The sequence below is a fragment of the Plecotus auritus genome (genome assembly GCF_963455305.1).
Source record: "Plecotus auritus genome assembly, chromosome: 9".
NCBI lineage: Eukaryota > Metazoa > Chordata > Mammalia > Chiroptera > Vespertilionidae > Plecotus > Plecotus auritus.
The window spans coordinates 25,684,921-25,708,572 of record NC_137783.1 but is presented as its reverse complement, the minus strand read 5'-3'; the positions used below and the strand labels follow the sequence as shown (position 1 = coordinate 25,708,572).

The following is a 23,652-nucleotide window of genomic DNA, read 5'->3' as shown; positions in this document are numbered from 1 at the left end:
AAATTCCTACAATATTTGGACAAAGATCAACACATTGGGACATACAAATTTAGAGAAATTAAGTTTTATTTCAACAGGCTATAAATTTCATATTAGAAATTAGATTTTTAAAAATCTGAATGTGATCTGATTTGCCTATTCACAGTCTAGTTAATATTCTGGTTAAAAAAAAAAATATCTCAGATCAAAGTTGAAGAAGACCAAGATCATGGCCTCCATCTAGAACTTAAATTCTTTCAGGTTAGGAGGGCAAGGGGGAAATGAGAGATATTTGTAATACTATCAACAATTAAAAAATATTTTTAAATAATTCTTTCAGGTTAACCAGCTCTAGCTCATCCTTGCTTTGATTTTAACTTACCTGGATATCTTACCATTCTAATCTTTACTCTTTACCTTTAGTTCCACTTTAAAATACAGAGATAAAAGCAGGAGCATACACCAAACACACTAAGACATGGATCAATGGCAAAATACTGACAACGTCATATTAAATGAGCCAAAGGACCACAACGGAATACAATACAGCGAAGAGAATGAATAATCCACTCTTTATATGCAATAGTATAGATGAACTTCACAACTTTAAGGCTGAATAAGGAGCCAGACACAAAAGGGTATATACCCTGTACAATTTCATTTATACAAACAAAAACTAATCTGGGTTATGAAAGGCAGAACAGAGGTTACCCTGGGGAGTGGGGAGTGACTACAAAGGAACACGAAGAGGGCTGGTGAGGTGCTGGTAATGTTCTGCTTTTGATTGGGTGCTGATTCGTGTGCTCTGGTTTTGAAAATTAAATAAGTTATACTTAAAAAATAGCAGTATATTCATTCAACTGATTCTTCAACTAGCAGCAAAAGTAAAACAGCAACAATTTATCAAAACCACACATACTCCTCTGTAAATTTACTATACTTCAACAAAAAGTTAAATGAAAAATAAGGTGCCACTGTCAACAGTAATCTTGCTCACCTAAGGTAAAAATCGAATGATACTGGATCTCTGGCTAAACGGAAACAATCGCATTTGTTCTGAAAAGAAGCTTTAGCTACAAACAGATACCATTTTACAAATCTACATTCTCATTTGTTTGCTGTCTTCCTACTATGTGATGACAAAAAGGAACCAGTGGTCCACCTGGAAACACATCCCAGAATAGCAGTTCTGAATCCTTAGAAGCTCCTGATTTAGAAAAAGGAGAAGGTTCTCCACTTTGACCCTCTTGGGTCAGGATAGTCAGTTCTCAATTCACTGACAGAGAACATGGATACCAGGTACAAATGGGCCAGAGCCAGGCTTGCTATTAGAATAATTCCTTTAAGAGTTTTCTAAAAACAGGAAGGCTAGCTAGTGGAAGTTCTCAAGAAATAGTTAGATATAGAAATGAAAGAAAAAGCAGGACATAATGCACAGAATTCCCTAAGTAGTCCTTAACTTACTGAGTGGACTCTATTGCTGTCAGCACCAGGATCCGTACCCAGGTAGGAAGGTGCAGAGGAACACTGGCTTTAGTGTTGGCAGAGCTATCATCTAATCTAGGGTAAACTATCTTCCAGTAGTACTACCTTGAACAAGTTATTTAACTTCTCTTACTCTCAATCTCTTATCCTGACACTGTTAGGCTTACACCAAATTAGAGGGGGAAAAACCTGTAAAAAAGTATAACACGCTTTGGCCAGTTTGGCTCAGTGGATAGAGCGTCGGTCTGCGGACTGAAGGGTCCTGGGTTCAATTCCAGTCAAGGGCACATGCCCAGGTTGTGGGCTCAATCCTCAGTGGGGGGCATGCAGGAGGCAGCCAATCAATGATTGTCTCTCCTCATGGATGTTTCTCTCTCCCTCCCTCTTCTTTCCTCTCTAAAATCAATAAAAAAAATATTTTTTTAAAAGTATAAAACAGCCGAGACCGGTTTGGCTCAGTGGATAGAGCGTCAGCCTGCGGACTGAAAGGTCCCGGGTTCGATTCCGGTCAAGGGCATGTACCTTGGTTGCGGGCACATCCTCAGTGGGAGGTGTGCAGGAGGCAGCTGATCGATGTTTCTCTCTCATCGATGTTTCTAGCTCTCTATCCCTCTCCTTTCCTCTCTGTGAAATATCAATAAAATATATATTTTTTTTTAAAAAAAGTATAAAACAGTATTCAACATCCAATAAATAGAATGGAAAGTTTGATGACACCAAGGGCTATTTAGGGACATGAAGTAATGAAAACTCAGACACTGCATGAGGGAGTGCACCTTAAATCAACCTCTATAGGAAACAATTAGATAATATCTGTTAAATCTGAAAATGTACATGTCCTACTACATAGTAATTCCACTCCTAGTACCCTAGGGAACTCTGTGTACAAGGAAACATGTACAAGGAATGCTCACCACAGCAGCACTGTTCCATTAACAGGAAACTGATAATACTGGTACATATGTTCAATGAATTATTCGAATAGTAGCAAAAATAAGACTGAAAAACTTATCAAAGCCACACTCTCTGTGGGAGACAGACTGCTGTAGAAGACACACAAGGCCTCTGCCCTCATAGTGCTAAGTCTGGATGGAGGTTAGAGGTGGGGATGCCAGGGTGTAGAAAAAAATTAATGTCTTGATTTTATAATGTATTCTTTATTCAGTTTTTTACTAAAAGTGTTTAAATATTTATTCAGTACTAAAGTATTTAAAGTAAAAAAGAAAAAGTCTCCCTTTTCCTCTTGCCATTCCCACTTAACAAATGTAATTGTTATAATAGACTGCTATGATTTTAAAAATACTACTTTGGGGATTATAAAATTACATATAACTAATAGATTGCTTTGTGCACTTCCAATTTTATGTTTATTATGTAAGTTAACTTGGGGGACTTTTAAAAAAGACTATAAAGAAAGCTTTCTTTCAGTTTGGATACCACACTATTATATCCAGCGGCAGTCAGGGAATTAGCATACCTTTACACACTTCGAAGTTGTTTTAAAAATTGCAGTTAGAAGCAGTGATTCTGTGTTCTTCAGATTTATATACTTGACAATATCAGTATCATTGCTAAGATAAATTCTGAGGTCCCTGAAATGTCTGTGTAATGCCAATTTGTTTGAAAAGTGGCTTTAGGCCGAAACCGGTTTGGCTCAGTGGATAGAGCGTCGGCCTGCGGACTGAAGGGTCCCGAGTTCGATTCTGGTCAAGGGCATGTACCTTGGTTGCGGGCACATCCCCAGTAGGGAGTGTGCAGGAGGCAGCTGATCGATGTTTCTCTCTCATTAATGTTTCTAGCTCTCTATCCCTCTCCCTTCCTCTCTGTAAAATATCAATAAAATATATTAAAAAAAAAAAAAAGAAAAGTGGCTTTAGTAGAGAACATCAGCATACATGGAATATTAGAAGGGAATGTGAGTTAAAAAATTTTTTTTTCAAAATTCTTACACCCAAGTAATTGTTACCCTTTGGCGGATTAGATGCTTATACCAACAATGCTGCCATTGTGCAGAACGAGTTGGGGCTCCTCTTTGGGAGTTGCCTCTTTTTAAATAGCCTCACTGGTGACAAATCACAATCAGCATAATCAGGAAGCAGCCACAAATCTTCCAGAAATAAATCCAATGAGGAGGGTGAGTAATATTATTTCACAAGCAAAGAAAAAAATGTCCTAAAGGAAAGTTTCAGGAGTGATTGGCAAAGAGAAACATTGAATGGCCATGTTTCAAGCAGGAGACTTGGGTTTCCCCAGCAATAGAGGAAGCCAAGCTTTCCGCACACCCTGGCAGGCCCAGGCCTCCAATCAAGGCTACCATTTACAAATAGTGATGAATGGGGCTTTGTAAATTGTAAATCTCAGTAAAACTATTTTATATTTTCACTAGAGGCCCGTTGCTGCAAAGTTTCAATTCTAGAAGATAAATAAATCCCAGATACCAGGGCCTTCACTTGGGTCACTGGGGGGTGTGGCCAGCCTGCAAACCACCACAGGCCCGTCGAGCTGGAGAGAGCAGGAGGCTTGGGTTGCCCCTGGCAATGGAGGAAGCCAAGCTTCCTGGCCTGCCTTGGCCTCCGCTCAAGGCTACAAAGTTTCAATTTTAGAAGATAAATAAATCCCAACAAAAATGTCTGCGGCCATGGAGCGAGCAGGAAGCTTGGGTTTCCCTGGCGATGGAGGAAGCCAAGCTTTCTGCCCGCCCTGGCCTGCCCTGGCCTCCACTAAAGGCTACGACTTGGGTCGCTGGGGGGTGTGGCCAGCCTGCAAACCACCACAGGCCCGTCGCCCAGGCCACCCCATGACCCAAGGGAACCTCCACCCTGATCCGGGACACCCTTCAGGGCAAACCAGCTGGCCCCCACCCATGCACCAGGCCTCTATCCTATCTAATAAGAGTAATATGCAAATTGACCATCACTCCAACACACAAGATGGCTGTCCCCATGTGGTCAAAGATGGATGCCACAAGATGGCCAGCAGGGGAGGGCAGTTGGGAGGGACCAGGCCTGCAAGGGAGGGCAGTTGGGGCGATCAAGCCTGCAGGCGAAGGCAATTAGGGGCAATCAGGCTGGCAGGGGAGCAGTTAGGCATCAATCAGGCTGGCAGGGGAGTGGTTAGGGGGTGATCAGGCTGGCAGGCAGAAGTGGTTAGGGGCAATCAGGAAGGCAGGCAGGTGAGCAGTTGGGAGCCAGCAGTCCTGGATTGTGAGAGGGATGTTCGACTGCCCGTTTAGGCCCGATCCTGGTAGGACATCCCTGAAGCTGCCTGTTGGGATATTGATTTTAAGCTGCTTATTAAGACTTAGAAAGAACCTTTGGCCTTTTCCATCTAAACCTCTTGCCTAAGAGGTTTAGATGGAAAGGCCTACTCCAGGAAGGGAATTTCAGGATATTCATTTTAGCCTAATTTGAATTAAGTATGGTAAACAGGAGGACTTCAAGCAGGGGCTGTTCACTAGAAATCCTGTCCCCCATTGTTTCTGAGTTGCCTAGCAAGAATTTGCCTGCTGTGTGTTCCCTTCTCCTTTAACTATCTGTAAATTGCCCACTCTCACTTCTTAAATCTAAGACCCCATTCCCCCTACCTTTCTCCTTTATCCAAAATGTCATATATACCCAATGTTGCCTCACTCTTTTTGAAATTTTCATGCTTACGTGCATTTCCCATGCGTATGTATTAAAATTTTATTTTCTCCTGTTAATGTCTTTTAATTTATTAGCCCAGCTAGAAGAACTTAAAAAGGTAGGAGGAAAAGTATTAATTTTGTAGGTCCCATTAGAAAGTAGACTTTAGAATAAAAAGATCCATTACCTTCTCCCTTTGAAATTCTGGTTAGTATCTATTCACAGTTCTAACTGCTCTGCTCCTTCAACATTTAGACCCCTAATTGAATGGGATGGCCAGAGAAATCCTCTACAGGGCAAATAATTGATCAGGTCAATGTTACTACAAGTTTGAGAGTATCATCCAGAATATTACGTATAAATTCCAATGCCAAGACTCCTGTATGACATTCTTCTTTTGGAACTACTAAGTAAAATTCTAGTCACCTGTTAAGTGGATTATAACTCCTTCGTTCTTATTGTTTCTAATCTCTAAATTCAATTCTACACCTTGCTACCCAACAAACTCACTTCATATTTGGTCACTATTCTCAATAACCTATCACTTTCTCATGAAGCCCATATACCTCAGCTTCGGCTTTATCTTTGGTCATTAGTCACAACATAGGTGCCTACACTGGGACCAGGCAGATACTTAAGGGCAGGGGCAAGAAACAAAAGTAAGTAACAATGATATAACAACCACTTCTCAGCTCCAGACTGTTCGTTTATAAGAAACAGTGTAGGTAAAAATGAGTTCTGAAATCTTCTGTCTTGAACTGTAAAATACAATACTATGCAAAGAGGCCATGGGTTTAAATGAGGTCAAGGAGAATTAATGCATGAAAGCTGTTGACAAACCTGTCCCAAATTTGCTGAAGGGGTGTTTGGGATTCCCCGTAGCTTTCTCCAACTGAAAGAGTCTCCAAGCATCGTTCATCACATTCTTCTCATGTTCTGAATCAACTGCATTCACCTCTCTGTCTTTGCAACTTTCATCAAATAAGGGGCACAGAAAAAACTGCGCAAACCTAAGGGTGTGAAACATAATTTAAAAGCTGTTATTTTTTAAAAGTAAAAAATGCTTGAAACATAACAGATAGGAAATATTAATTCTACAGAATCAGGAAAAAAAAACTACCATTGCTACTAAGAAAAAAGGAATATAAAGTATGTTCTAAGTAACCTAAGAAAAATATAATATTGGACATATGTAAATTCAAAAGTCAATCTACCAGAGAGATGTTAAATAATTAACGAAGATATAAAAAGATGAAAACCTCCGATTCTGACACCAATTCCCATGTCTTTTTTCCACACCACCAAACAATTCTCCAACACCAGCTGGGTTTCCACAATTCAGCTCAATTACGACACTATCTACCTAAAAATCAGATGCTGCCCCCTATAAGACTGCCCCCTCCAGACACTAGTCACTAGTCTGGGTTGTCATCTTAGCTTCTGACCAACCCTCTGAACAATCAATCGGAGGATTCCACAACTTCCTCCTCGGGTTCTATTAATTTAGCAGAGCAGCTCACAGGGCCCAGAGAAACATTTTACTTTCTAGCTTACTGGTTTATTATAAAAGGATATAATTCAGGAATAGTCAGAAAAAAGAGGTACACAGGGCAAGGTATGTGGGAAGCAGTGAGGAGTTTCCATGCCCTCTGAACACACCTCTCACCAAATCTCCATGTGGTCAAAACTAGGAGTTCTCCAAATTCCATCCTTTGGGATTTTTAGGGAGGCTTCATTGATTAAATCATTGACCATTAGTGACTGAACTTAATCTCCAGCCCCATTCCCTTCCTTAGAGGTCTAGGGATGAGACTATAAGTTTCAAATCTCTAATCATGTGGCTCCCATCCTCAGGTTACCTAGGGGCTTCCCCCAAATCCTCATTAACATAACAACCTTTATGGTTCTGACCACTTAGGAAATTGCAAGGGTTTTTTAAGAGTTTTATGAGTCAGGACCAGAATAGAAGACCAAATATATATTTCTTATTATAAATCACAATGTTGCCCTAGCTGGTTTGGCTCAGTGGATAGAGCGTCTGCCTGGGGACTGAAGGGTCCTGGGTCTGATTCCGGTCAAGGGCACATGCCATGGTTGTGGGCTCAATCCCCAGTAGGGGGCGTGCAGGAGGCAGACAATCAATGGTTCTCTCTCATCATTGATGTTTCTATCTTTCCCTCTCCCTTCCTCTCTGAAAATCAATAAAAATATATTTTAAAATAAATCATAATGTCACAACACCAAAAAGTCAAGGCAGACTTATGGAGAGAGCAGCAATCTATTTAAGATTTGCAATTTGGCATATCTATGAAAATCCTTGTTATAAATGGCTAATTCTCCAAAAAAAGGAAAAGGCAGGTGACAGTTCTTAGGCAAGGAAACCTTAAACTTACAGTTTTAGGTGCAATTTCACTAAGACTCAGACATTTTAGGACAAACTAAGTGACCTACTTTTAAAAGGCTCTATTTGAATTTTTCTTCTCATGGAGAAAAATAAACAAACCTACTTTAATTAGTGAAAAAAATGGAGTGAAAAACCTATGACATAGTAGTTTGACTAAGTTATAACTATGGGCTTCTAGGAAATTGTGAGTATTTTAAAATTTTAATAAGCAGTGATTCCACAAATACCATGGCATGTAACTCTAACAAAAGTAACTAATATGCTTTCCTTCAGACTATTCTTTAATAGTAGTACCAAAGCTTAACTAAGATACCTTTAGTTAATAAATTAACTCTCCTATATCAGGTTGCAATCATGATTTCATACAGTAATTCTTCTAAAGAAACGTTAGCCTCCATCTTTTAAAAACAAGATCCAGAATTCAAATGAAACAGAGTAGAAGGTCTGTCTGAATGAAACTACTATTCAGTGGACCTAAGAGACTCCTGAGTCTGTAACATTTGAGCAACTGCACCTCCCACAGTCCAGCTGTCAAGGAGGCTGTTATTATTTGATATTTATTTTAAGTACATAAACATAATACTATGACAAGCACTTTACACACACCAATCCAAAGAGAAATCCATCTAACTATAATCTGTAATCAAAGATATATTGAAACAGAGCTATTTCTGGACATGCAACCTCTTCTACCTACGTCAATATGTTCAGGCTGGAAAACGTGCCTAATAGTTACACAGTGTAACTAGATAGGCCTACATAAAGGGTCATTATTATGAACAGTATAAGCCACTTTTTAAAAAGATGCTCTTATACAAGTGTTTTTTTTTTTTCACTCTGAGCCAAGTAACAGAGATCCTCCATCATACAGAGATCTATTACATGAACATCTGCAGTAGCATTTGTAAAGCAGAAAATGAGCCCAGGGAACTTATTGTTAATCTTCTGGGAATACATATGATTATACCTCAAAGCTGCTGCCTAAAGATTGAAACGTAAGCTAAAATAAGTAAGAAACAGGCTACTTTGAGCTAGCCATGTATCCTGTTAATATTCTTTGCTCTAAGGAATAAATTCAAACTATTAGGTTGCTTAAAAAATAGAATGACTATTATTAAGATAAGCAAGCAAATAAAGTTGACAATTACTAAAACTGCAAGGTCAAACTCAGTACAGATTCACTAAAAAGCTTCAGATTATACTTGATAATACAGAAAACTATAAAAATTCACCAAGAGCCCTGACCAGTTTGGCTCAGTGGATAGAGCGTCGGCCTGTGGACTGAAGGGTCCCAGGTTCGATTCAGGTCAGGGGCATGTACCTTGGTTGCGGGTAGATCCCCAATAGGGGGTGCACAGGAGGCAGCTGATTGATGTTTCTCTCTCATTGATGTTTCTAGCTCTCTATCCCTCTCCCTTCCTCTCTGTAAAAAATCAATAAAATATATTAACAAACAAAATTCACCAAGAAAACAATTATACTTTGAATAATGAATCAAATCAATAATATAACAAAAATTTTAAATTGTTAGCTATATAGAAAATTGACCAAGAAATTAAATTGGCCTAAGGGAGATTGTTATAGAAAATACTTTCACAAAAAGTACCCAGGGTTGAAACTGCAGGTCAAAGCATTCTATATCTGCTAAGTATTCTTGAGAATAGAGGAACTAAAGGAAATAAGAGTATTTAAGTTCTAGCATTCTGGAACAGAAATATGTTCTGTTACAGTTTATTCTTTATCACCTGCTTCATATGTAATACCAGTTAGAATGGGAAAGACTGGTGAGAATTTTATAAGTCAATAAAGCATTTTGTAGGCCTGAAGACTGGTTTAAAGTCAGACCATTATTTTTCTTCTACCACAAAGTAAATATATGAGATCACATTATTATTTTTCTTTTTCACAAAACCCAGGGGTGAGGGTAATACTGATTAAAATACCTCTTGTTAAGCTATAAAGCTGTGAAGGCATCTCTGTAAAAATAATAATTATTACTATTACTACTATTAAAGTCGTAAGTGCACAAAGTTGGATAATGTACAGAGTATTCAGCATTACCTGTCTAGGGCACCTTCTAGGTGTTCATGGGAAACATCAAAATAATAATTGGTATGCTCTCCACTAGTAAAAGCATTTGAACTTCCTGCATGCTCACTGAGAAACTGGCTGTATTCATTTTCTTTAGGATATTTCTTTGTTCCCAAAAATAGCATATGTTCACAAAAATGACTTAAGCCAGCAATATTTGGAGGATCTGACAATGAACCTGAAAAGAGTAGAGAAAACATATATATAATAAATCATTTTTTATGTTGAAAGAAATCAAATACAGATAAGTCACAGATGATTTGAAATTTCTGTTAGCATGACAACTCCAATCATACAAACAGAAAAAGCTAAGCATAGGCTGCTCTCTAGCCCCATCTTTTGACATTAATTAGTTGGTGACCTTGGGCAGATTTTAACCTCTCTGGACATTAGTTTCCTCACACATCAAACTGGAGGGAAAGAGGTGAATTCACTGTTGTTTTTATTTTGCAGGAGACAGTATAGCAGAATGCTAAGGGCACTGGTTTGGGGGTTAGCAGCTCTATTAGCTATGAAACTTTGAGCACAATATTTTATCCATCTTGCCTCAGTCACTTTTCTATATACACACCTAACTTAAGAGAGTTGTGTGAATAACAATTAGATGATATTTGCAAAGCACATTGTATTGTGTTCAGCAATTATTATTTGTTCAACATATGATGGTTATTACTTTTTTCCCTCAATTTTAAAATGTCACTGAGTTAAACAAAAATTTTTCAGAAAGAAAACATGCCTCACTAAATGTACTTATAGATAAGAAGCAAGCTGAGTAAAGCAGCATTAAATGTGGGAGAAATGTACACACAAGAATCTAGGAAATGTACTTCCTTGTGTACCCAAAGTGTACAAAAGTGAAAGAATTAGAACTGTTACAGTACAAGATGGGAATGAATTTCCTTGCTGCTAGGTCACCTCAGCTGAGAACCTAACAAAATGCTCTTGGTAAATGTAAAATTATTTGACTTAGACAGTTGTACATTATCAATAGCTGTACAGGGCTACTGTACAAAATAAGGTACATGAAACTGGCAACTGTTAGGTCTTTATTTGCACAAATATGGAAAGTTCTAATAAATGTCAACATCAGGTCAATGAAACTGAACAAAGCCTAATTCACAATTTTAAATTGTACCTATGTGTACATCAAGTGCTGCTGATGACTTATCCGTGGTGGGATCACTGATGAGAAGTACTTTGATGCCATTGGCCAGCTCCAGCCCCCGGTATTCTCGCTTGTCTTCAGGAGATTTGATAATGTGATTTCCTAGTCTCTTGATTGCTGGATTACTCATTTTGCTGTAGGTCTTTTTGTGGAAACTTAAAAGAAAAAAATTAATTGTTAGATTGTGGCTGCCCTTTTTTTTTTTAAAGAACAAAGAGTAACATTAAGCAAAACCATTTATTGCATCATCAGATTAAAACACATCTGGAGGAAATTTTTTACAGCCTACCTACAAGGTATAATCATTCCACTCCTTCCTCTTACCCATCATTCTTTCAGAGAAATGTTAATATTGTTTTTGTAGAGCCATATTTAGGACAGCACACGGATGGGGATTTGAGAGAGGATGGGTTGGGCCATGAGTGGGCCCATGTGCTGACCTAGAATACAGTTTTCAATTACCAATAACTGCTTTCCCACATATTTCAGAGGCATCTGCTAGAGTAAGTGAGCTGAGAGTTGTAAGAATTATTATAAGGTCATCCAAAACATTGCTCAACCTGATGACATTCAAAGATAGGGCAGATCTAGAACTCATCAGTCTGGTATGCACATGCCCAGAACATAGGGAACAACCTTCAATGAGGAAAAACCCTGTGAAGTCCTAGTACAAAATAAGAGATCTGGGCTGTCCTATGAGTCTTGGCAGCAAAAGTAGGGACATAAAAATAAACAAGGTTGGAAGGACCCCAAGTAATTTTTGTAGTCCAGTGCAAAGGTGAATGCCAGAGCAGGAACAAGTCCAGTCATCTTAGCAAAGATGTTAAATTGTCTTACAAAGGACTTACTTCCCTTCCTCTGATAGTCCTTTTCTTCTCTAAGAAAGCTCGAGTTATGCTGATGGAAAGGGGCTCTTGACTGCTATGCAGGGATTATTAGTGCAGCAAAGGGATTGTTCCAGAGTATGGGGTATGTATGTTTTGAGACTAAGAGTGGATGCTATTCTTGTCTATGTTGCTTAAGATAGTGGTCAGCAAACTCATTAGTCAACAGAGCGGCAAACCGTGGCTCGCGAGCCGCAGTTTGCCGACCACTGGCTTAAGAGACAAAAACTGAGCCTGTTGTTATTAGTAGGTGAATATACTAATCAAGTAAAGCCAAAAACATATCTTAAACTATAGAGAAAAAATGACCCTGCGCTACCACATTTGCTTCTCACCTGGAAGACAAAAGAAGTGGATTTGACTGCTCCTTAAAGACTGACATCCAGATTTAAGAGCAAATCAGAGGGGACACAAATAGACATACAATTTTATGGGATAAAAACTTTATTTTTTGTGTTAAAATCTTTGGAGATTAATGGAATGAAAAACCCAGTTTGCTTTTATCAGAAAAGCTTCCTCTCTAAAATAATCTGTAACTAGTCTTCTGAGTAAGAAATTATCAACCAAAGAGGTTTGTTTGCTCCTATTAAGACCGTCCCTGATATCTTTAGAAAAGAATATTTGGAATATTAAAGATCAGTAGCATAGGTCATACTAAATGTATCAATACCAGTTTTTAAAAACCACATAGTACTTTACAGAGACATTGCTAATAGTTTTACCCTATTTATAGTAAAAATGTCTAATTTATTTTATTTAATTAATTTATTTATTAATTGATTGATTTCAGAGAGGAAGGGAGAAGGAGAGATAGAAACATCAATGGTGAGAGAGAATCATTAATCCGCTGTCTCCTGCACACCCCCTACTGGGGATCAAGCCCACAACCTGGTCATGTGCCCTTGACTGGAATTGAACCCGGACCCTTCAGTCCACAGGTCAATGCTCTATCCACTGAGCCAAACCAGCTAGGGCAGTAAAAATTTCTTGAAAAACAAAATATAATGCTAACATTTTTGGGATATAAGGCCACTGTTGGAAAATTCAAAAGCAATGTGGAAGTGAAAAGGTATTATTAACAACTTCTTTCTACTTCATTAGCCACAAACCACTTTAAGATCAATGTCAAAGTCAGATGAGAATCCGAGTGCAGCCCTAACCGGTTTGGCTCAGTGGATACAACGTCGGCCTGCGGACTGAAGAGTCCCAGGTCCGATTCTTGTCAAGGGCATGTACCTTGGTTGCGGGCACATCCCCAGTAGGGAGTGTGCAGGAGGCAGCTGATCGATGTTTCTCTCTCATTAATGTTTCTAGCTCTCTATCCTTCTCCCTTCCTCTCTGTAAAAAAAAATCAATAAAATATATATTTTTTTTAAAGAAAGAAAATCCGAGTGCAAAGTCTTAAAAAAAAATGGTGTTTTGTGGTTAAAAAAAATCTCAGCGTAACAGATAATGGTCTATCTAAGCCTCCAAAGACAGGCGCAATAATAATTCTGGTTAAAGAATTTCCCCAGGGGCAATGTGGACTACAGCAAATGCCTTCAGTTAATAGCTGGTTTTGAAAACCTTGAGTTCAATATAAATTACTATTTTGAAAAATGAGTTCCAACCTAGCAGCAACATTAGGATTAAATAAGCCATGAGGAAGCCTCCATTAAGCTCCACAGCCAGAAGGGCAGCATTAAAAGAAAACATTAAGAAAGCTCAGTGTGTGCCGAAACCGGTTTGGCTCAGTGGATAGAGCGTCAGCCTGTGGACTCAAGGGTCCCGGGTTCGATTCCGGTCAAGGGCATGTACCTTGGTTGCGGGCACATCCCCAGTGGGGGGTGTGCAGGAGGCGGCTGATCGATGTTTCTAACTCTCTATCTCTCTCCCTTCCTCTCTGTAAAAAATCAATAAAATATATTTAAAAAAAAAAAAAAAAAAAAAGCTCAGTGTGCACCACAGATGCCTAGGTTCCTCCCTGCAAAGCTCTACTAGAGGAAGGGATGGGACTGGGATTTTACTGATGAATTCCACTAAGTGGGAGCAAAAACTAAAGGCTATTTTGGTTCCATTGCCATTGTTTACACCCAAAGCTCTCTACTGTGCTTACCCAGCCAGTTTCATTTAGCCCAGTGGTCGGCAAACTCATTAGTCAACAGAGCCAAATATCAATAGTACAACGATTGAAATTTCTTTTGAGAGCCAAATTTTTTAAACTTAAACTTCTTTTAACGCCACTTCTTCAAAATAGACTCGCCCAGGCCGTGGTATTTTGTGGAAGAGCCACACTCAAGGGGCCAAAGAGCCGCATGTGGCTCGAAAGCCGCAGTTTGCCAACCACGGATTTAGGGGAACCAAAATTTACAAGCAACTAAAATGTAATAATGCTTATGCTGATGATGGCGGAGCTCTGAAACTTCTACCCAATCCACAACTGTAGTGAGATCAAATACAGATCATTTAGGGAGAACAAACTGTCTTATTCTATGGGAGGTGAAAAATTCATTATAATTAAGATAACCACCCTCAACTATAGGCTACATTCTGTACTTTTTTCAGGGTTCAATTTCTCTTGTCCAGATCTTCATTTTCTCAAAAGAAAAAAATATAATCAGAGGCATTATATAACTCATTTGGGCATTGAAGCTATGATTGGTTAATATCCGTGGTATGGCTAAGAATAAAGAGAGAGATTTATTCTATAAGTCAAACATAAAAATTAGTCCAACTACTTTTAGACATTTGTATATGAGATCAAGGACAACTATAAATTTCCAAGCTGACAATGTTCCTGAATCAAATATGACTTCTTGAAGCAAAAGCCAAGAGTTAATAGCAGCATTTTCAAACAAGATCCTTCCCAGCAATCCATATTCAATAGCACAGGCTGGCTTTACCTAAAGCATGTCTACCAACACATCCTACAACAATTTGATTCTCACCTTCTGTTCACTCTTCTGATGATGATGAACTCATCAACAGCTTGCCTGTCTCTGTATTTATACTCATGAGATCACGTGTCTATCCATCAGCTTATTAGCATACAGCATTCAAAAATAATGTTATTTATTACAAATGTTCTCCAATTTGCACCCAACAAAGAGTGAACAAGCAAATATTCTGACTTTTAGATGACAAGCTAGTGCTAAATCAAATGCTTTCCCAAACATTTATTTGATATTTTTAACCTGTCAAAGTCAAAATCTTAGAATAACTTTCAATTTCAGGGACTTTATCACACACTGGAAACTTCATCAAAGGCACAGAATTGTCAATGTTAAGCATTCTCATGAACTTGGAGAGATATTTAGTAATTACAGCATATTTTGTAATTTTGTTTAGAATTTACAACACAGAAGGTTAGTATTTAAAAGCTGGAAGAGCCATTAGATGTTACCTAATTCTCTGCAGTTCATGGACTAGCAGGACTCTTCCCGGGAGCCTGTTAAATATGTAAAATATCAGAAACCACCAGAGACCTGCTGAGCCAGAATCTGTATTTTAACAAGATCCCCAAATGGGCTAGTCCCCTATCTTACTTATAAGAAAACTAAAGCTCAGGAACCTGAAATCACTTGCCCAAGATTATATAGCCAAAGTTACAACTAGAACTCAGTTATTAACTGTGCCCACTCCAGCACCTCGAAATCCAAATAAACATTTAAGGAGGCCTATGAAGATCCAGACACTACACCATGCATGCTGGCTACAAAGACGAGTATGCCAGAGCCTTGGCTCTGAAGAAACCCAGTCTAGCGACAGATATGAAAACAAGTCAACTTTTAACTGTGTGGCACAGTTGTCCAGGGCACTATGGGAGTAATGGAAGGGGGACACCTAACTCTCTATGAGGGGAGAAAGGAAAGAGAGTAGGTGAATAGAAGCATGCCAAATAAGAGGGAGTTACCAGAGGAAAGGACTCGTGCTGAGAAAAAAACATGAGGCATAGAGAGGAAATACAAGAGCTTGGTGTTAATAGAACTACAACCAGAACTTTCACTGAGAGATCTGGACATATTAAGGCCTAAATTGCAGGTTTGCAAAACCAAATTCCCAAATAAGTCATTTCCAAATTCTCATATCAAGAAGAAATTTTTTCTGCAAATAATCTTTTATTCAGATGACCTTTTACAATCCTTTTTTCTCATAACTCTTTAAGTGTTGCACAGTACATTGAATAGATTGAGAAACTTTGTTGCCTTTGTTAGATTTGATCCATTTCTAATTTCTAAATGAATGACCTATAAACCCAAACAGGTGAATGATCATGCTAACAGTCAATTATGTATCAAAACCGCCCTTCTGTGGAATCCATCCACCCACTGCCAAACCACAGGCGGAAGCTGAGCTTACCCTATGGCACTCCTGAACGAGGAGGAGGTATCCCAGGAGAAAATGCCTGAAATCAGAATCATACCATAAACATTTCTTCCCCACAGAAAGCAGAGATAAGTCTGAATATGAAGGTAGTGGTAGCACTAGAATGCTTCACTGTAAGACTACATATTCCCAAATACTATTTACATTACTTGACCTAAAAAAATAACATGTCTCAGGGAATCATATTCAGTTACAGAGATCAGTACCCCTTATCTCATACACAAGCTAGATTATAAAGGTGGGTATAAACTAAAATCCTGTCAATTAAATTGTTTTCTCATGATGAATGCTTTGTCTTTGTTTCAGGCAAAATGTCAGGTGTTCTAACTGTGCACCTTTCTGGAAAGGTGTTTACAAAGAAAAAACAAACAAACTCTTAAATGAATAAGGAATCCTGTAGCAGTATCATTTTAGAGATATATGCTTTTGCAAATTTTGTTCTAATTTTTGTGCATATATACAACTAGAGGTCCCTAGGCCTGGCCGGCAATGAGGGCTTATCAGGGCCTTCCTTCCCCCAGCTGCCAGCCGGGGCCTTCCTTCGTTCCGCGCCGGGGCCTTCCTTCGTTCCGCGCCGCGCCCTGGTAGTCAGCGCATGTCATAGCAAGCGGTCGAACTCCTGGTCAGTCGAACTCCCGAAGGGACAATTTGCAAATTAGCCTTTTATTATACAGGACTAGAGGCCTGGTGCACAAGATTCATGCACTCAGGGGGGGTACCTCAGTCTAGCCTGCGCCCTCTCGCAGTCCAAAGCTCTATCCTCTAGCCCTCGGGGGATGTCTGACTGATGACTTAGGCCAGTGGTTGGCAAACTGCGGCTTGCAAGCTACATGCGGCTCTTTGGCCCCTTGAGTGTGGCTCTTCCACAAAATACCACGGCCTGGGCGAGTCTATTTTGAAGAACTGGCGTTAGAAGTTTAAGTTTAAAAAATTTGGCTCTCAAAAGAAATTTCAATCGTTGTACTGTTGATATTTGGCTCTGTTGACTAATGAGTGTGCCGACCACTGGCTTAGGCCCACTCCCCACGGGGAGGCTCCCACCACCACCACTGCACTCGCCAGCCATGAGTCCGGCTTCTGGCTGAGCGCACTGAACACCAGGGGGCAGCTCGTGTTTTGAGCATTTGCCCCCTGGTGGTCAGTGCACATCATAGCAACTGGCTGTTCGGCCGTTCGGTCAATTTTCGTATTAGCCTTTTATTATATAGAATGGCTGTTTATTCTAAAAGTGACAAGCTTATGTAGAGGAGGAAGATATTTTACTCTACCCTTCTAGGTTCTTTTGGGTGGTCTAATAATTAAGTCAACATGAGACAGAGTAACAAGAGAAATTAACTAAATTTAATTACATGTGTATGTATGTATGTGAACCCCACATATATGAGAGAGTCAGTGATCCCACATACATAAGAGGTTCACAGACAGAAAGGTATAAATGGTACATATGATAATCCAAGCTAGGGATGAGGTATAATGTGCCTTGGGGCTTCAGAGGGGAAGAAGGTCATTTGCAGAATAAGAGCAGATGTTCAGTTATTATAAGTTTGTCCTATAAATCACAAAGTTTTAGGGTTTTGTTTTTTTTTAGAGAAAGTGGAAGGGAGGGAGGGAGGAAGGAAGGAGGAGAGAGAAAAGGGGGGAGAAGCGAAATTGGCCTGCTCCCAGAACCCCAGATGCACTTTTTCCAGGACTGGCTTCTCTCAATAAACTTTTTCTCCATTAACCATTTTTGTCCATGAACCCATTCTTCAGACTAAAACCCCACATTTTGGTTTCAGGTTGACGCTCTAACACTGAGCCACCATGGCCAGGCTATCAAAGGTTTCTTATAGGTGTATTTGGTAACCTAGGGTGTTTCACAAACTTCCTCCACAGATAGGCTTCAGGCTGTTAGAAAATGTGAGAAAGATGCCACTGTACTAATCCTAACAATCACTCCATTTTTAAAGTGTCATATGCTTTATAAACTGCTAATTTAATCTTCTCATTCTCCTTAACCCCAGACGAGGAAACGAAAGCTCAAGAATTAAGTGATTTGCCCAAGGGCATTCACATACCTGATCTGTGGCAAAGCTGGAGGGACCTATAACGAAAGAGGAGCATAGGAAGGAGAGGAGCAGAAGGTGGTACTTGAGGAAATCATAAATGGCTTCCTTTCTCAGCTCCCAGTTACCACCCCCACAGCCCTTCCTTGACCCCATTCTCCTAACAATCCCAAATAACAAAGACACAGAAATAAAATTTTAAATAGGTCAAAATAAATGATGCAAGAAACGTTTTTTGTTTTCCTCTTCTACTTCCCATGTAAAACAGAGGTAAGTAGTGGAAGGAGGCTGGAAGAATGCTTCCAATCTGCCAAAGGAGTCCCTGGGCTGAGAACCATATTTTCTCACTATACTTTGCTAAGAAAAAGAAAAATAAAAATGTATAGCAGGATTAAATGTATAGCAGGTTTGAAGAGAGAAGAGAGTATAGAATTGTCTCATGCATAAAAGGGAATATGAAAATAATTACTACAGTAGATATAGTAGGGTTATGGGTAATTTATTTTTTAGATACATCCTTTAAGCCATAGGAACAGAAAAAAAGAAAAACCATGTAATTGTTAGGGTCGCCGAAGGAGGAACGCCCAAGGCCAAAAGGGGTGAAGAATTATAAATTTGTTAGATCATCTGAATACCAGATGGGCTGAGCCCCAAAGACTGGGAGTCAGAGGTTTTTAAAGGACTCTAGGTGGGCTTTTTCTGGGCGGAGAATTCTCTGTGCAGGTCCAGATTCTGGGAAACTCCGGAGGGGAGAGATAATGGTCTTAGCAAGTGGAATGTGGTCTAAGCAAGTGGAATGTCCATTGTGAAGTGGCCTAAAGGTCAGTTCCCAGAGGAGGGGTATCAATTCAATTATTTGATCAGATCTAACAGTAATCATCTTGGTAGATGCAGAAAAATACTTAACTAAATTCAATAATCATTCATGTCCTTAAAAAAAAAAGTCAGCAAACTAAAAATAAAAGGGAGAATATCCCTTCATCCCCACAAACAGGATGCTACTACAATCTCTTCTAGTCAACACTGTACTGGCCAGTTCAATAATGCAAGAAAAAGAAAACACATATAGATGTGACAGAAAGGGGAGGAAGACTAACATAATTCATGGCTGGCATGACTGTGTATGTAAAAAAATCACAACACTCTACTGACAACTTCCATTTCTGGGTAGGATATAATAGGTCATGGCAACCTGATTCAGTTTCAATAACTACAAAAGTAACAATAAATTACAAAAATCACATTTTTAAAGATATTGGAGAGTTGTACAAGCAATAAGGATCAGAGGGACTGGAATTCCAGAAAGGGTTGAGCTGGGAGATGAGCTGATGATCATCATCTGTTTTCTTCTCTGGAGGTATTGGGCAATTCTGGGTGTGGCTTGAAGATTATGCTTGGCCCAAGCAAAAGAACTCAGGGGAAGAGAAACAAGTGAAGCTTAAGTAGGCACAAGGTGTTGAGGTAGGCCAGAACAAATGGAATAGAGAAACTGAGCAGATAGCTGAAAAAACTGACAGAGCAATTTACAGCAGATACAGAAAGTCACCTCCCTAGAAATAACATCTAGGCCTCAGATATTTAAGCTCCAGACCAGAAAAGCAGCAAAACCAGGTGGACTGATGACACCGGCTGCGATGACTGATGACCCTGACTGACACTGACCAATTAGTGAAGACCACGACCCTGTAGGAGCAGACCTAGAAAACATGAATATTCTGTTGAAACCCTCCCCTAAGATTCCTGTGTGTGAGAAAGAGATAAAGCCTCAAGACAGTATTCTCCTATTGAGGATCAGCCCCAGCCATTCCATTTCTCCTCTTCTTCCCCCCTCCTCCCCCCCGCGCCCCCGCCCATAGGCATGCATCTCCTACGTTCTAAGGCAAGCATGTCAAACTCAAAGGCTAACACGGGCCAAATAAACAAGGTTTAAGTTTATGTGGGCCGCAAAAAAAAACAAAAGCTTCAATTTTCATAGAAAAGTAGGTTTATTTCGATAGAGACATGCTGAATACAAAGGGCTGAAATAATGAGTAATCGTTAACATAAAATAATAGAACATTTTAATAAAAATTAATATTTTTTCTTGAACATTAACTTACCAAACACTGAATAACTGCACAAATGAATAAGCGTAACGCAAATAAACCTATTTTTCTTGTTCTCTGAAAGCAAAATATTTCCTATTGCGCACACCAAACAAGTCAGTACAGTAAGACAAATGACGTGGCAATCGGCTGCTAAAATATTCGCTGCTAATATTAGTGGAGAGAAATAGTGCACCTGCACGTAAGGCGCGTAAGAGAAATATGAATGCAACACGATTATAGTAATAGTCATTAGCGAATGTTGTAGTTCGTTATTGATAATTATGTATAACAGGATATTGTAAAAATTAAGCTACGAAATTTTTATTAAAACGTTTCTTACATACCGTTATATTGGCTGGGCGACAAAAATATTCATTGTGGGCCACATATGGCCTGTGGGCTTCGAGTTTGACATGCTTGCTCTAAGGGACTCCAGAGGACTTGCAACCTGAGGAGCAACAGGCAGCTCATCACAGGCTAGTCCTCTGAATATGTCCCCAAGGGCCCCTTTCCTCTGACTTCCCAGAGAACTAGGGCAGCCCAGCCTAGGCTTCCCTGTTGCTTTATACCAGTGGTCGGCAAACTGCGGCTCGCGAGCCACGGTTTGCCGCTCTGTTGATTAATGAGTTTGCCGACCACTGCTTTATACTAAGCCCTTTCTTTCTTGTTTTACTGTCCCCAGCTTTAATAAACATTCTCTCATAGTCACCTGGACTCGTGAAATTTTTCCTGCATGAAGTCAAGAACCCACACTACCTGCCAGCCCTACGCAGACCCCTTTCCAGTAACAGTGTGACAGATTAAAGCCCCAAGATGCCCCAAATTCACAGCTTATTTTTGCCACAGGAGTTTAACTGAGATACCACTACATTCCTACCAGAATGCTAAAATGAAAAAGTTGGAAAATAGCAGGTAATAGAGAAGTTTTGGGGCAACCCAAACTCTCATACACTGCCGGTGGGAATGCAAATTAATACAATCATTATTTAAAAACTGGCAGTACATACTTATATAAAGTATATATAAAACTGACAATATGACCTAATAATTCATGTATTAGATATACACCCAAAATAAATGCATTTATATGTTCATAGTAATTCTATTCATAATAGCTAAAACTAGAAATGATCAAATGTCCATCAACAGTAAAAAGATAAACTGTGACATATTCACACAACGGAATAGTATACAACAATGAAAATGAATAATCTAGAATAAAGCACAAAAATAAGGATGAATCTCACTAAAAAGGTTGAAAGACCCTGGATGCAAAAGAATAAATACTGTATCCTCCTATATATATAAAGTACAAGGACAAGCTATGCCTTTATGTTAGGATAGTGGTTAGCTTGGAGGGTAAGAGGTAGTGATTAGAAGGAAGAATGAGGGAGGCTTCTGGGTACTGGTCTGGCTATACAGACATGTTCGGTTTGTGTAAATTCATCAAGCTGAACACTTACAATATATATTTTAATTAAAAGTTTTTAAAACATCATAAAGCAGTACAATAAAAGGGGGAGGGAGATATGAATTACTCAAGGCTATAAATATCAATCACCAAAAGTCATCCTAGAAACAATACCACTTGGATAATGAAAATAGCTATCCATATCAAACAGGTGCTAAACAGAGACGGCTCACTAAGAAATAATAGTCCAATTAACATCATAATTATCTAAACCTTCTCAGGTGTGTCCGAGACAATTCTATTGATGTCATTCTGGCCACAAGAAATAGGAAGCCAAGTACAGCATGAGTCAACTAAGTCAATAATAAAGTATGTTAAATATTTTAATCAAGTCTTTACTCATTATGTTAAGATTTGAAAACTAATTTTAGTAATTACTTACTTTAAACTTGTTAAGATTTAAAAGTAAAACGACATTTCCAGCAACCAATTAAAAGTAACAGAGCAGCCCTAACTGGTTTGGCTCAGTGGATAGAGCGTCAGCCTGCAGACTGAAAGGTCCCAGGTTTGATTCCAGTCAAGGGCATGTACATTGGTTGCGGGCACATCCCCAGTAAGGGGTGTGCAGGAGGCAGCTGATCGATGTTTCTCTCTCATCGATGTTTTTAACTCTCTCTCCTCTCCCTTCCTCTCTGTAAAAAATCAATAAAAATACATTTTTTAAAAAAGTGACAGAGCAATAAATGTAATCAAAATAAAGCAAAATGATTAAACTTTGTTATTTTTTGTAATCCTCACCTGAAGATATTTTTTCCATTGATTTTTAAAGAGAGTGAAAAGGTAGGAAGAGGGGAGAGAGGAAGAGAGAGAGAAACACTGATGTAAGAGACACATCAACTGGTTGCCTCCCGCAAGAGGCCGGACTGGAGCCAGATATTAAACCTGCGACGGAAGCACAATGTTCTAACCACTGAGCAACAGGCCACAGTGATTAAACTTTAAATAAATTCTCCCCTCAACAATTTTTCAACATTTATATCAAACAACAATTAAGCCAGGATGTGAACTGGATACATTCTTTATTTTAAAACGAAACAAAATGAATAATATATATAGAAAACATTTCTTTAAACTTAGAATTAATTTTACCTATGCTCATAGATGCTCCATGATCCCAGAGCAGCAGGACAGCTCAAAGATCCCTGTCACGGTCTCCAAAGATTAATTTAAATCACAGGGCAGGAAGAGTTACCAACCTGTAACTAATTCTCTCAAGACAGCCCTCCAAGGAAGGCAAACCACAAACACCCATATTCTGTATTCTGTGTGTATCTCTATTTGAGGTTCAGTTCTATCCGTTTGTACACTCGGGTTCTGACAGGAGGAGAATCGTGCTCTCTTCAGCTAATGCTGGTTCAGGAAGCTTGACCTGCACTCTGCCTTAATATTATTCTCCATGCCAGTACTGATCCATTGACCACTTCCAGCCAGTGTTCAAGTAATTATAAACCTTCACCTTTACCAAATGACCACTTTGCTGCCTAGATCCTGGATACTATTGGACTCTTCTGGTCAAAATGGGCTTGTGAGCTCATTTAACTTTGCCAGTAAGAGTCACATGAAGTGTTCATATGGGTCCATTAAATTGACAGAGGCACCTAAAATTGCATTACACTTGGGCAGCACTTACGGCATTTCTCCTATAAAATAGTTATATAGGTATAAGTAAACTTCACCAAGATAAGTCTCTGGTACAAAGTAGGGAACCATAAATGGTAACCTTATATTATAATCATAATTATGGTCCTAGGGAGGTGAGATGCAAATAGATAACCTCAATAACCACCATGTTATTACTAACATTCTTAACATAGACTCATGCATATTCCAGTTGCATATTGTCATCTCCAGAGGTCAAAAACATTGACTAGACAGGCTAGTAATAGGATAGTACTTTATAAGACTCAGAAAACCAGGTAAATAATTATCCCTTTGTAACTGCTATAGGTAAGCCACAATTTATAACCTGTGTTTCTCAATAGGTGTCAATTTTGCTCTCCAAAGGGACATGTGGCAATGCGTCCCAACTGAACTGTCAAAACTGAAGTACGCA

General features: G+C 39.1%; 1 protein-coding gene across 9 annotated transcripts in view; it reads right to left on the bottom strand.

The window, feature by feature from the left end:
* Positions 1 to 23,652, bottom strand: part of IDE (insulin degrading enzyme) — a 75,002-nt gene that overhangs the window by 43,238 nt on the left and 8,112 nt on the right. For 5 of the 9 annotated variants that reach the window (XM_080687304.1, XM_080687303.1, XM_080687309.1 and 2 more), the window contains exons 2-4: positions 10,718 to 10,902; positions 9,553 to 9,760; positions 5,928 to 6,097 (exon numbers count right to left, since the gene is read on the bottom strand). In XM_080687304.1, coding sequence (XP_080543430.1) covers positions 5,928 to 6,097; positions 9,553 to 9,760; positions 10,718 to 10,902 — 563 coding nt within the window. Of the gene's footprint in view, positions 1 to 5,927; positions 6,098 to 9,552; positions 9,761 to 10,717; positions 10,903 to 11,036; positions 11,253 to 14,558; positions 14,585 to 23,652 lie in introns of those variants that run through there. The other 4 variants (XM_080687307.1, XM_080687310.1, XM_080687305.1 and 1 more) reach the window with 2 other exon arrangements.